The 13326-nt window shown below is 51.6% G+C and overlaps 5 protein-coding genes across 5 annotated transcripts; 1 reads left to right on the top strand and 4 right to left on the bottom strand.

The window, feature by feature from the left end:
- Positions 1 to 245: 245 nt before the first annotated feature.
- BD324DRAFT_620366 (pectate lyase superfamily protein-domain-containing protein) lies at positions 246 to 3287 on the bottom strand. Its single transcript, XM_022015272.1, has one exon. The coding sequence runs from the start codon at positions 2914 to 2916 to the stop codon at positions 298 to 300; it is 2619 nt and encodes an 872-aa protein (XP_021872225.1). The 5' UTR covers positions 2917 to 3287; the 3' UTR covers positions 246 to 297.
- Positions 3288 to 3294: 7 nt separating this feature from the next.
- On the bottom strand, positions 3295 to 5091 carry BD324DRAFT_620359 (peptidase M24, structural domain-containing protein). Its single transcript, XM_022015271.1, has 3 exons — positions 4216 to 5091; positions 4029 to 4141; positions 3295 to 3971 (listed from the first exon to the last, which is right to left on the bottom strand). The coding sequence occupies exons 1-3, from the start codon at positions 5051 to 5053 to the stop codon at positions 3519 to 3521; spliced, it is 1404 nt and encodes a 467-aa protein (XP_021872224.1). The 5' UTR covers positions 5054 to 5091; the 3' UTR covers positions 3295 to 3518.
- A 100-nt stretch (positions 5092 to 5191) lies between these two features.
- Positions 5192 to 9982, bottom strand: BD324DRAFT_655675 (hypothetical protein). Its single transcript, XM_022018820.1, has 20 exons — positions 9839 to 9982; positions 9636 to 9700; positions 9453 to 9572; positions 9329 to 9392; positions 9222 to 9270; positions 9135 to 9172; positions 9038 to 9082; positions 8871 to 8984; positions 8768 to 8806; positions 8446 to 8674; positions 7202 to 8088; positions 6921 to 7129; positions 6671 to 6867; positions 6591 to 6618; positions 6491 to 6539; positions 6279 to 6435; positions 6156 to 6227; positions 5932 to 6106; positions 5654 to 5878; positions 5192 to 5591 (listed from the first exon to the last, which is right to left on the bottom strand). Exons 1-20 carry the CDS (start codon positions 9941 to 9943, stop codon positions 5345 to 5347), a joined length of 3114 nt encoding a protein of 1037 aa, XP_021872223.1. The 5' UTR covers positions 9944 to 9982; the 3' UTR covers positions 5192 to 5344.
- A 152-nt stretch (positions 9983 to 10134) lies between these two features.
- BD324DRAFT_620335 (hypothetical protein) lies at positions 10135 to 11328 on the top strand. The gene is made up of 3 exons (XM_022015270.1): positions 10135 to 10448; positions 10489 to 10622; positions 10682 to 11328. The coding sequence occupies exons 1-3, from the start codon at positions 10186 to 10188 to the stop codon at positions 11254 to 11256; spliced, it is 972 nt and encodes a 323-aa protein (XP_021872222.1). The 5' UTR covers positions 10135 to 10185; the 3' UTR covers positions 11257 to 11328.
- On the bottom strand, positions 11329 to 12689 carry BD324DRAFT_620334 (hypothetical protein). Its single transcript, XM_022015269.1, has 3 exons — positions 12386 to 12689; positions 11972 to 12318; positions 11329 to 11916 (listed from the first exon to the last, which is right to left on the bottom strand). Exons 1-3 carry the CDS (start codon positions 12598 to 12600, stop codon positions 11456 to 11458), a joined length of 1023 nt encoding a protein of 340 aa, XP_021872221.1. The 5' UTR covers positions 12601 to 12689; the 3' UTR covers positions 11329 to 11455.
- Positions 12690 to 13326: the final 637 nt, after the last annotated feature.

Raw genomic sequence — 13326 nt, 5'->3', positions numbered from 1 at the left:
ATTATTATCATGACTATTGTTAGTGTACTTTTCCTTCGATAGATTGGGATCTCGGTGCCTTGTTCTTTCTGTCGAGCCGTATAGTCTCTCTGGTCCACGACATTGACAGATCTGGGATACTCGATGGGTCATGAGAAAAAAGGATGCTTACTCGCTAGCTGGGAGATTCTAGGCGCAAGTGCAAGCTCAGCATAATCAAAATGACATGCACAGGTTGTCTGCCCAAGACGGCAGCCTGCGCTGGCGCCAGCGCCAGCCTAATGGATACATTGGTCGTTATTACTGTTGAACAAACTTTCAGAACCGTGCTCTATTTACTCTCCCTCTGTAACCATGAGGTGGCACCCATCTCCTCCTCCGCCTGGCGGCTAGACCAGTGGCATGAGTCAATATAGCCGCTACGACGGCACCCCAAGAACCTGGATTATTGTTTTGAGTCGCCAACACCTCTCCATCGTCAATGACGACATTCAAGACTCCTCTCGTATTGAGATTCCACCAATCTAAACCCTGAGGACTTCCAATAATCTCCACGGCGTTATCTTGACATGTCCCTTCGATCCCTTGGCAAGCACCATTATGGTTGAAGAATGTCCAAAAGCCAGATCCATACAGATTGATGTTGGATCCTCCAGTGACTCGCTGATACCATGCCATTCGACAGTTGGCATCATTTGCACCGCAGACGCTGAATGTCGGGTCATTGTACGTGGCATTAGGAGTCCAAGGAGCAGGTGCGAGTTCCGGACTACCTACACCTTGCCAGTAGGGAGTCTCACACTGTTGCATCCCCGTATAGAGGTTTTGAGCATTGACAAGGTTGTATTGGTACAGTGTGTTGTGTTCGAACGCGGTCCCCACGAGCCAAGTGGGGTTCTGTGATTCGATCAGAGCGCCTCGACCTGTCGAGATGACTTGATTATTGGTCCCATCCAGATCGTGATCTGCTGTCCATCCCCACATGTCTTCAATGTAGATAGAAGCGGTAGGTCGTAGGTGCATCAACATGAAAGCAGCTTGACACGGCGCATTCTCGTTCCCGCAGCCCGTCTCGACTATCGATCCAGCCGCTCCACCGACTCGGAAATGCGTGTTCCAGGTGCCTACATCGCCAGGTTGATGTCCGGCCATATTGACCTCCAGCAGGATACAACCTGGCAAGATGTCCGCCACTGTGAAGAGCACTTCGCTGATCTGGGCGACGCCAACGTCACCCGGTTCCCCGACTTGAACCATGGGTTGAGGGTCGGTCTCATCGTTGAAGAATGACCCCCAAGCTGAGATGGCAGACCAAGCTTCGCCGACGATCCGCGAGCCCGGTGGGATGTGAATGGTTGACGTGACGATGTAGGTCCCCGCAGGGAAGAACGTCACAGCACATCCTGCATTTCGCTTAAGGATAGCGTTGATGTTGACGGTGTCGTCTGATTGACCGTCTCCATAGACTGGATACCCGCTGACAGATTTGATGTTGATCACTTGATTCAGTGCGTATTCTTGATACGTGGGCGGCGCCATGGTAAAGTATTGACCGTTGGGTCTCAAACTAGGGTTTGCATTGGGAACGTAGGTGACTCCATTATCGTGTTGACCTCCCACTGGCCCATTTGCCACATACGCGTTTCCATAGACCCAGACATTCGGCACACTGCCGGTGAGGATGGTGTCGGACCCTGCCATGACCGTGACATCCACGTTATTCACGACAAGATTGTCAATGACGATACTGTCGTCCCCAGTCGTCGTTTTGGTGGACGGGTCAACTTGAGATTTGGTCACCAAGACAGTGGGTACATCCGTTGCCGTCGAGTCAATCAAGGCGACGGATCCGACGTTTCCCATCCCTCCCGTTGTGGCGTTGATACCCAACTGACAGCTCTCAAAGTTCATGCCTTGGAAGACAAGGTCAAACCCATGGGAGATGAGGATGGCAGTTTGACACCCTACAAACTTGACATCCTTGACGTTGTATTGCTGATTGTTCATATTGATTCCGACAAGTCCACCGTTGAACTCCAAATTGCCCATAAACGTCCCTGAGCCTCCTTGAACCGTCGAAACGCCCGTATGCTCTGATCCCTGAGGCATACGGAAAAGAACATTTGTCAATTGAGTGGCTTGACTGACCCCCCAATCGAGCAGGAGAAGCTCGGTCGAACCATCGAATTGAGTCGAATCCAAAATGAGGTTCTTGACAGACATGTAAAAGTTGGTTGGGGCATCGAAAGCCGGATCAAATCCAGTGATCATGGTGGTGTTTGTAAAGTTTGACGCAGCGACAATTCCAGGTCGATCGATAGGGTTTCCCATGAAGATGGTATCGACGTACATTGGTAGAGAGTTTGAAATGAGGTATGAGCCAGTAGGAAAGTAGATCACGGCAGGAGCGCCCGTGGTGCCTTTTCCATTCCCTCCAGGACCACGATCTTGAAAATTGATAGCGGAGATGATGGCGGCCGTATCGTCCGTTTGACCATCACCTTGGGCTCCGAAATCCTTCACGTTCCGATAGACTGTCCAATTGCTTCCATCAGGTATGAAGGGGCTCTCGCCATTGTGCTGAATGTTCTCGTACCAGAATCCGGAGGGATTCGCGGGGAACAGACCAGGTAAAGTAGGTAAGAGGTTCCCGCCGGGGATAAGGGAGAATGGGAACCCAGGTGGGAAAGACCACGGCGTTTGAAAGGCTGATCCATGAGGTGATGGGAGATATTTGCCATCTACTGATGGCACATAGTTGTAGGGTGGATAAAGGACAGAAGCTTCTCCAGAAGGGACGAGCTGAGAGATGTCATGGGTCAAATTGAACGTTTCGGATTCGATGGACCCAGCGAGTCCAGAGAGGTCAAAAGCGGCTGCTAAGGCGATGAGTTGGGTGAGTAGCAAGGCTCCAGAGTGACCTATGAGACGATTCATCGTGTCTCTCAGCGTTTCCAACAGGCCAGTGGTCAGAGTGACCAAACTTCGTACAGGTAAACAAAGCAGTACCTAAATGGTCCAGGTCTTTTATAAGTCTTTCTGACGCACGAAGGCTTCTTCACTGCTTGATGGTCCCACACCCAAAGCTCACCCACAGCAGTGTCCCAAGATAGATACATGACCCCGCTTTCACATAACTCGTCCAGCGTCCCATTGTTTACTCTACATCTCTTGACGACTAGCGGATGAACTAGAGACACGACAACAACAAAGGTGGAGGGAGGTTTGCCAAAAAATCAGCCGCGTCCTTGTAAAAACACGCTAGACCTTCGCTGTCCGCAAAGTGAACCGCAAGAGTAGTGATATGCGTCAACTGTAGTCGTTCCACAGCGGAGCATGACCAAAAGTGCATAGTCAGTCGTACTGTCGCCATCCTAGCTTCAGCCGCATCGGGTCTGGCCAACATCGATCCGAAAGGTGCACATGCGTATATCCGGATAATATCCATGTTCATTCTGACACCCTGCTGCATACATATGCCGCGCTTTGCAATGTCCTATCCCTTGTCCCACAAATGTCCCAACAGGTTCCCCTCTTTTTCATATATCACCCCATTTCGCTACTGGTCCGCTCAACCATTCTCCGCCGAGACTCCCATCTTCCGCTTCGATTACCACGAAACAATCTTCAAGCCTCACGCCCACGTCTTCTAATCCTCCTGCGGGCTTACCCATCGGGACATAGACCCCAGGTTCGAGCGAGAAGACGTGACCAGCTTGTGGATGGTCCAAGGCCCCAGGCACAAGATACGGTCTCTCGTGTCCTTCTAAACCTATACCGTGTCCTAAACGGTGAGTGAAGATATCAAAGCCAGATGTAGAGTATTTCGCATTAACGGTCTTTCGAGCGGCGGCGTCGAGATCTCCGAAAGTTGGGGGACAAGATGAATTGGATCGTTTGAGAAGGTCGAATGGAGCGTATTGAGCTTGTCGGACAGTCTCCCAGATTTCAAGATGTTGATCTGGGATCCGTGATATTGACAACGCGAATGTCTACAGAGGAAATACATCAGCCACGATCGGGTCTCTTTACGCTGCGCTGTCACTCACTCTCGTGATGTCCGCCGTATATCCTCCCCATGAGCCGCCGACATCGATAAGTACCAGGTCCTCCCTTCCAAGTTTCTTATCAGTCCCGGAGCCATGCGGCAGCGCAGCATCCCCTGTGGCAGCCAGAGAGTCAGTAATGGTCCGATCCGATCCTGTCCCTAAATAAAGGGGTGGCGGAACCACTCACCTCCAAACAAGACCAATCCCCCGTCACCCTTGAGACCCGTCTTGGCCAACTCCTGGTCCAGGATTTTTCTCGTCTCTGATTCCCTGATCCCCATATACATCCTCTTCCTCGTTTCGCGGATAGCATGTAAGGTCATTTGATTCGCACATTTCAACAACCCAACTTCTCTCGGATCCTTTCTCTCTCGGAGGAGACTGACGTCCTTTCCAGCTTGTCTAGGAGCGAGCGAAACACCAGAAATTTCAGTCAAGCCTTCACTGATAAAGTTCCTAACTTGTCCATCGATCACCAGTCGAATCTCGTTTTCATCGCCCAGAGCTTTGAACAGAACCTCGTAAGGGTTTTCATTTTCAGCCCAAGCGATCCACTCGTTTTCGATCTCGGATGTCTTGCTGACTTTTTGCGCTCTCAGCTGTTCGAATGCGGGAGTGAGGATGAAAACCTTGCCAGTGGGCCTGATGACGAGTAAGAGAGGTCGTTCAGATAAAAACCAATCGGATTTAGAAAAACCTCCCAGGTAATAAGTCGCTGAAGCGCCTGGCTCAGCTATCCATGTAGCGTTGTCGTTCGCCTCAAGTGTGGAGACGAGACGGTCTAGACGAGATGAATAGTATCCGTGAGGTACTTGGAGTAGATCCTGGCAGTGGGCACGTAGCGTTGGGTCCAACTGGCTGAGGGAGGACGAGCTCCAAATGGTAAACAGTCGAGATAGGATGAGGAGGATCAAGCATGCTTGAAGCAGACCCTTGATCCAGATTTTCTTCAACGAGCTCTGACGAGTGACATTTGTGGACGGCTCATCATCTCTGACAATGGGCAACGAAGCTTTCTGATCCATCGCTGCGGCAAGTTTATACGAACGGATCGTAGAAAGAGGTCACTTAGGATAATGAGAGCAGCTTTTAAGATTGCCGGATTTGGCCGATTCATACGGGCCGGCCGCTCAACCGGTCAACCCGCGATCATTTGATATCTGCAATGCTGTCATCTGGATACATTGACTAGCGGCTACAGCGTGGTATTATTAAACAGTAGTGTCTATGTTCAGGCCAAAAGCACTATGAATTAGTCTGAGATCGTACGAACAAAGATGCAGGTCAGATATCTGATACGACATCACCCTTCTACGCTACGCCGTCGGGGAATACTTGGATCTTCTCCTCAACGTGGGTCCATAGACGAACAAGACGATCGGGATAGGCGCCATAAGTAGAGCCAGGAATCCAAGCAAGGACGAAGCCCATTGAGTTCCCAACTTGGCATACATTTGCGTGGCGAACAGTGGGAACCCAGCTCCAAATGCAGATCGACAAACCGTCGTAGCTGCCAGTGCGGATGCAGCGGCCCACAAGTAGACGTCGATAATGTAGTTGAACCTGAGGCAAAAAAAAACATGAGCACAATCATGATGTACGAACATATTGCTCGAGCGACTGACATGGAGACAAACATGCCCAAGACTCCTACTCCGATCAAACCACCAGCAAGCACCGGACTGATCCAGTGGATGGACGCGTAAGATGTCCATCCGAACCAGAAGAGAGCAATAACGAGAGCCCAAGCGGAAAGGATGGACATTTCGAGACGCTTTTCTGGCTTGGGAGGTTGAGGCGCCATCCTAGCTGCATGGCGCTGATATCGCGGCTCAATAACGGTCATGAAGCTGTTGAATTACATGAGCATGCTACATGCTGACAGTCCTTCAAATCGACTCACAAGACGACTGCCAAGAATCCACCTCCGAAAAACCCGAGGAAACAGAGTCCGTTTTCTCCAGTATTGAAACCATGGTTGATGATAAAAACGAACGGGTACGCCTCGAATAAGAGGTATACAATACCGTAGACAAAGGACATGTACAAAGTGACGGCCATCAACATGGGCTCCTGAACTGAGCCTGGATGAGCAAAACGACCGAGGAACCGCGTCGATCGACCCACCAAGCATGACGAATGGCTTGAAGAGGATATTGTTGAGTCTCTGACCCCAGGTCTGCTTGGATCCGTGCTCCACTTAGATAGGCCTCAGCTCCTGACGCGTGACGTCCAGACAGGTTCACTCACGCGGGGCATACCATCGCTCCTCTCCCGTCTCTTTCCGCAGCCGTTTCGCCTTGACGACGAGAATGGCAGGTGCGTATGTCTCCGGGACAGTGAACAGGATAATGAGCAAGCAGACTCCGGCGAAGATGGTAAGGATCCAGTAAACCCATCTCCAGTCCTACGGGGACCAAGTCAGATGCATGTAAGGTAAACCGGACGCGAACAAAACTCACAGTGCCAGAAACTGAGATGAAACCGGCCACGATCGGACCAATAGACGGGCTGATGGCAAATCAGCATTGGGGAGCTCGCGCCAGCGGAACCACCACATACCCAGCAAACGGAGCAAGTGAATAGATACCTATCGTGAGAGCGCGTCAAAAATCGATTCTGCATCCAGTCTCGCCACTCACTCATAGCCTGTCCTCGGTGATCGAGGTCCCAGATATCCGCCAACATGGCACCACTATTGGTCAATGGAGCAGCTGCAAAGCAGCCTCCGAGGAAACGAAAGACGAGAATACTGGCGGTATTAGGCGATAAAGCGCATCCGACCTGGAATCCAGTATAGACGAGAAAAGACAGCAAGAAGATGGGGCGACGGCCATAGCTGGGGGAGGTGACAAGTTAGTTGCCGGGTGCTTGCAGTTCAAACATGCTCACCTCTCTGAGAGAGGTCCCCAGACGAGAGGACCTACACAATACCCAGCGACGAACAAAGCAATGGTCAACGTTGCGATTTCTCTTCCGAATCCAAACGTCTTCTCCATATCCTCTACGATTCCCGAGGGAGCCGAAGAGGCGAAAGTAGAGTTGAGGACTGTTAATCCGGCGATTCCGGTCAAATACCAACGATAACCGACAGACCAGTTCTGTGAAGGTTCCCATTATCAGCTTGGGTTCTGGCCAAGGGGTCTAGTTGAATATAAACTTTTGAAACCCACCTTTGGGTTTGAAGCTTCACCCGGTGCAAACTTTACAGCCCAAGGATCTGGGCCTTTTTGTTTCCTCATCTCTTCTCTCTCTTGTTCCTCCTCGTGACTTCTGACTGGTGATAGACCTTCTTCTGCATCAACGCCCTCCGGGGCAATACCACCGAATGGGCTGACGGCAGGAGGTTGAGATGTCATCCGGGTGACTGGGACCATACCGTATGTGGTCGACGTGGGATGTCCAGCAGACGTTTGAACATGTCGCTTCACTTTGGTTCCCGTCTGAGTCCTCTCCAATCGTGTGGCTGCAGCCGGATCAGCGTCATGCGTTAAAGCGTCTCGAGCTTTTTGAGCCGTTTTTTCATCGGTCATGGATCCATCGGCCTCTAAACCTAATTCTTTTCGAGCCAAAGCTGCTATCTCAGGTCCGCTTTTGCCTCCCGTCGTAGATGCCTGAAGGTCTTTTTCGTGAATCTCTCCCTGTTGACCCTGTTGAGCGTGCCGACTTCCAGGTAAGAATTGTCCATGCATGCCTCCTACGGCTGCTGGAACTTGCTGTCGAGGTAAGACATTGCCTTCGTACACGGTGGGAGTGGATGAGGCATCAGACTCAGACCTGGACGGCTTGATGGATTCGCGCTCTGGGATGGTATCTGCAACACCTCCATCTGGCGCGAAAGCAGCCGCTCGAGCTGGCAAGGTGGTCGGTGCTGTCCTGAGATGTTGTAAAGGCGGATGCGATGGTTGAGACTGTGTGGCAGTGGTCGTGGTGGCAGCAGCAGCAGCCGCACCAGCCTGTGAGGATGCTTCGCTTCCATGGACGGGTGGTCCCAGCTCCAATGGATCGTGAGACGAGGACATTGCTGGCGAGGCAGGTGGATGTTCAGTCACTCTGTCCACTTTCACAGGTAGAGTATATACAGGATCGCGACGAGACAAAAGTATAGATTGTGTGTGAGAAATTTCAGTATTATATAATGAAAATCCCCTCATCGGCCAAGTGACGTCGACGAAAATAACAGCCATCCCCGGCCACATCGGAGTCTAAATCAGCTATTAGAAATATGGAACAATTTACTAATCAGCCATTAGAAAATTCACACCGAGCCTCCCTAATAAATCCCTCTGTCACGTGATGCCGGTGCCGCGCTCGGCCGGGCTTCGGCAGATGACCAACTAAAAACCTCGTGTCTATACATCACTCCAGTCTCTTCAAGCACTCGTCTGCCTCATTCCCACTCGCTCATACTTCTTACCCGACCTATATCTTGTGATCATCTGCTTCCCACCAGCGAAAAAGTACCATGCGGCTCCAATTCCACCGAGCACAATGAAACCTCCGAGGATGGAGACCATCGAGATCCCTCCAGCTGATCGATGCAGTTGATCGTCTTCTTTGATGCCTCCTGCGACACTCGCCAGGTCGTCGTCTTCTTCTTCTATCGGTATGGAAGTGTCTTCCTCTTCGTCACCTTCGTAATCGGGCTGTAAGGGGAAGGGGGGAGAATGCATGCTTTAGAATGTCTCGTTCTGTATGGAAAAGGGAGCACGTAGCTAGAGCTCCATGCGAAGAGGTACCTGGTTGCCATTGTCATCCACTTCTTCCTCCATAGGGAGCTGGAAGAGGGGAGCGAATGTCAGTGCGGGATTCACAGTGTGGGTTGCTGTGGATAGAGCTCACCTCGCCGGACCTGACAATCGTGACTGCCTCGTTGGGTCGGTTGCTTCCACTAGTCTTGACGTTCTCCATGGCGTAGACAACATCCATACCTTCCATAACGTGACCGAACACGACCTGAGAGAAGGAGAGTCAGAGACGCACCCTTGTCTATCAGTGTAAGGACTCACATGCTTGCCATCAAGCCATGAGGTCTTGACGGTACAGATGAAGAACTGGGAATGAGATCAGACCTGACGCACTCCGAGCCTGCTCAATGTTACTCACTTGAGACCCGTTGGTGTCCTTCCCAGCGTTAGCCATGGCTAATACGAGTGGTCAGACATTGAGGATGATATTGGGCACTAGACCTACACAATACACCAGGTCCTGTGTGTCGCAACTTGAAGTTTTCGTCTTCGAACTGATCAGATGCATCAGAATCGGCCTTTCCGCCAGTCAACAGTCGCCGTCATGCTCACCTTGTTACCATAGATCGATTTACCTCCAGTTCCGTCTCCTTTGGTGAAATCTCCACCTTGGATCCTGGTGGAGAAAGTGTCAACGACGTGGCCAAACTACAGCCCTAAACGACCTCCGACTCACATGAACTGCTTGATAATTCGGTGGAAAGACGATCCCTCATAGCCGTAATCGAGCTCTTCACCTTCCTGAGTCTTGCGGGTACAGAGCGCCCGGAAGTTCTCGACCGTCTTAGGTACGGTCCTGATGAGGTGCGTCAATAGAAGTCATGTGCGTGAACGTGTCAGCAGGAAGGCTCTTTCTCACTTTCCGTACAATCCCATGACGATTCGACCGAGTTCCTTGTCACCATGCTTGATGTCAAAGTACACCTAGGTAAGAACCGGTCAGCGGGGAGAACTCCTTGCGGAATGCATCGACACAGAGCCATCCGGAAGGACTTTTGCATACTTGATTGACTACGGTCCAGTCACTGGACTGCCGCTCTTGATAGCCCATTCCCGACTCACCTTATTCGTGATGACTGGACCCTTCGACGCCTCCGCCTGTCCAGAGAAGAAGAACACGACCGCCAGGGCCAGTGCAGCGAACAAGACGAGGATTCTATGCAACATGATGGAGATGTATACGACGTGGTAGATCGAGGCAAGGGGGGCGAGTTGAAGGATCTCCCCCTGACCATACCACTGGCAGCCAACGTGGAGCAGAGGCACGTGTCTGAGTATGACGTGGCGATACCTTATCAAAAGTCAACCGACGCGTCGGCTGATCCTCATGGGTGCAATGTTGCATTTGGATTTTGACTTTCTGTGTGACTTTTGACTTTTCGCCTGAGCTCGATACATCGAAGTCCAACATGGATGACACGCCAGATCCACTTCACCAATTCTTCCCTGAGACCTCTTCCGAAGATGCCTCTTCCATCTTGTACAAGACGCTGAATCTACCATCCACGGCCACTGCACAAGATATCAGATCTGCATACCGACGTCTGGCTCTGAGATTCCACCCTGACAAGCAGACTTCGAAGAGCGACAAGGACAAGGACGAGTTGGCAAAGCAATTCCAACAGGTCGGGTTTGCGTATGCCGTTTTGAGCGATGAGACCAGGAGGAAACGGTGGGGGTGCTGCAACTCTCGCGTATGCTGATAATGTCAGATATGATACATCTGGCCGTACGGACGAAAATGCATTTACGGATGCGGAGGAGATGGGCTGGGATGCATACTTTGCGAGTCTGTTCCAACGCATTGATCGGAAGATGTTAGATGACGATAAGGCAAAGTATCAGGGTGAGCTCGGTGTCCGCTAATCTTGAGTCGATCCAGCTCACACACTTTTCCTTGTCAAGGATCTGATGACGAGAAAGTCGATGTCGAAGAAGCTTACGAGAACTCTGGTGGTTCTCTGCCGAATATTCTCGCGTCTATTCCTCATTCCTCTCACCTCGACGAACAGCGTCTCATCGATCTGATCAATAACCTCATCGACTCTGGCAAGCTGCAAAGTACGAAGAAGTGGGAAACGACTTCGAAAGACAAAGCTGCACGAGATAAGAGGAAGAAAAAGGGGGAGAAGGAAGCAAAGGAAGCTGAGAAAGCTGCGAGAGAGCTAGGCGTATGGGAAGAATTTTACGGTTCAGGGGAGAAGGGCAAACGAAAGGGAGATAGTAACGTCAAGCAGACTGCTGGGGAGGAAGGACTCGCGGCACTGATTCGTAAACGACAAACGGATCGAGCGGGTGGATTGGACGCACTCGCTGAAAAATATGCTCGGATCGAAGAAGAGGAAAGGGCGAAGAAGAAGGCAAAGAAGGGTGGGAAGGCGTCTACGAGTGGGACCAAGGAGATGACGGATGAAGAGTTTGCTGCGCTTCAAGCCAAGATGTTTGGGGATAAGAAGGGGAAAAAGGGCGCGAAAGTGTGAGTATAGAGGTGGAAGAGCTATATGACGACGAGATCACGATCATCGGAGACACAAGACATGTTGTATCTATGTATGTATGTAGACTGTGCATAGAGGAGTCGTACGGACGCAGTGCGATCCGCGGCATTTATAGCGTTTCGAAAGACGTACAAGAAAAACAATCCTCGTTCGAGTTCAACCTCCTAGTTGACCATCGCTTTTACCACTCTCCGATCCATCGCTTCTTCTCCTGCATGTTTCCGAGGGTTCGTCGAGCAGCAGGAGCGCTCACGGATCCAGAAGGAGCTTGAAGAGTCGGAGCAGGTCCGGCGGGACCGGCAGGTCCACCACTGGCAAGAGCACTAGAGATGACGCTCATGACTCCGCCAGAGGGCATACCAGAGGCGGCGGCGGAAGGCATGGCGGGAGCGCTGGGTGCTCCAGACATCATGGGCATTCCGGTGACGGTGGGGACAGCGTCGGTGGCGGCGGCAGCGGCGGTACTGTAGACTGAGGCTCCGACGAGGGAGGCGATTCCCCATTGTTGCTCGTTGGTTGAGTTGAGGGTTGGTGCAGGGACAGCAGCGGAACCAGGCGTGTAAGTTCCATGGGCGCCGATGATGGTCTCGGGGAAGGTCGAGTTGGCAGCGACCTCATCAATGGAAGCGGGGAGCGTTCCGTCTGAGAAGGAGTTTGTCAGTATCTTTGTTCTGTACTTTTAGATAGATGGACTCACTCGTGGTGGTGTTGTAAGCTGGGCAAGTCATATTCAACCATCCGTCAATGGTCATGTTCTTGCCAACTGAGTAGTTTCCAATGGCGGGGTACTCTGTGTAAACCACATCGATCGCGGCAAAGATGCAGTCGGTGCAGATGGCCTCGATAGGGACGTGTTCCAGGATCTGCAGAGCAGATCCATTGCCACCGAGAACGACGGTTTCAATGTATTTCGTTGTGAGGTTGGCACCTATGTATCCGGACAGATCGGTGAGGAGCTCGGTCACGCAGAAAGTCCCGTTGGTAGTGTTGTAAGCGGTCGAGTCGAGAGGAATGGTAGCGTTATTGAGGCTCTCGGGATCCTCGCTGGATAGGGGCATTTTAGATCAGTACCAGTCACGTCACCAGGCGCGCGAAGGGGGACTGCACTCACGTCTTGAGACAGACGACCTCTCTGGCGAGGGGATACAAGTCGATCATGTCCCTGACAGTCTGGTTGTCGACACCAAACTTGGTCAAGTCGCTAGCACAGCCTTGAATGATGGAATCGGCGACCGAGGTCAAGGTAGTGTTTGTGCATGGGTCGGAGGAGCAGATGGTCGAGAGGTAGCTGTCGACGGTTGGCACGATGGAGCTATTGCTAGACATGACGACTGGAAAGGGGGGCGTGTATTAGCTTCTTGAGTGAAGCCGAGAGTGATTGTATCTACTTACGAGGCAGCAATGTATCGACGTGCAAGCAAGTGGCGGCAGATGAGGAGAGCGCAAGCTGCTCCAGCGTGGACTTGCATTGACTCGAGAGGCTAAGTTGGAAAAGAGGTCAGTCAGGGGGAAATCCTCAAAAGGAATAGGACAGCAGTCATGACTCACTCTCCGAGGATGTTGTGAATGATGGACCCGGTCGAAGGACCAGAAGACGAAGGTCCCACCATACCTGGTCCGCCACTCGGAGCAGGTGGCATTTGAGCCATGACGGCCGAGACTCCAGCGAGCGAAGCGAGTGTGAGAGAGGATTTCATCGTGTTGAGATGGAGTTGTTGAAGGTGGCGAGTGGGTTGATGGATCGACAGTGACCCATTCTTCCCTTCTTTATATATCTTTCAAATCTTCATGTGAGATTCTGACATACGCTGCAGCCAGCCAGGTGAGATGCAGTGATGGCGATTTGCCGAACATTTTTGTTCTCCCGAACTTTTTCGCAGCCGCTCATCATTTTTTTTTAACTGCGTGCGTCACGTTCCATCCCACTCTATTATCTAAGCTGTGTTTGCTGCGTTCCAGACCGTTGGAGTGGGAAAACCTTGTCGACCTTGCTGCTGCTGCTGCTCAAGACGGAGAGAGGCACAGGACACCAGCGCGCTCGCAGTCTCCAAA

This window comes from Kockovaella imperatae (assembly GCF_002102565.1).
Source record: "Kockovaella imperatae strain NRRL Y-17943 chromosome Unknown BD324scaffold_4, whole genome shotgun sequence".
Taxonomy (NCBI): domain Eukaryota; kingdom Fungi; phylum Basidiomycota; class Tremellomycetes; order Tremellales; family Cuniculitremaceae; genus Kockovaella; species Kockovaella imperatae.
This window is presented reverse-complemented; position numbering and strand designations above follow the sequence as displayed.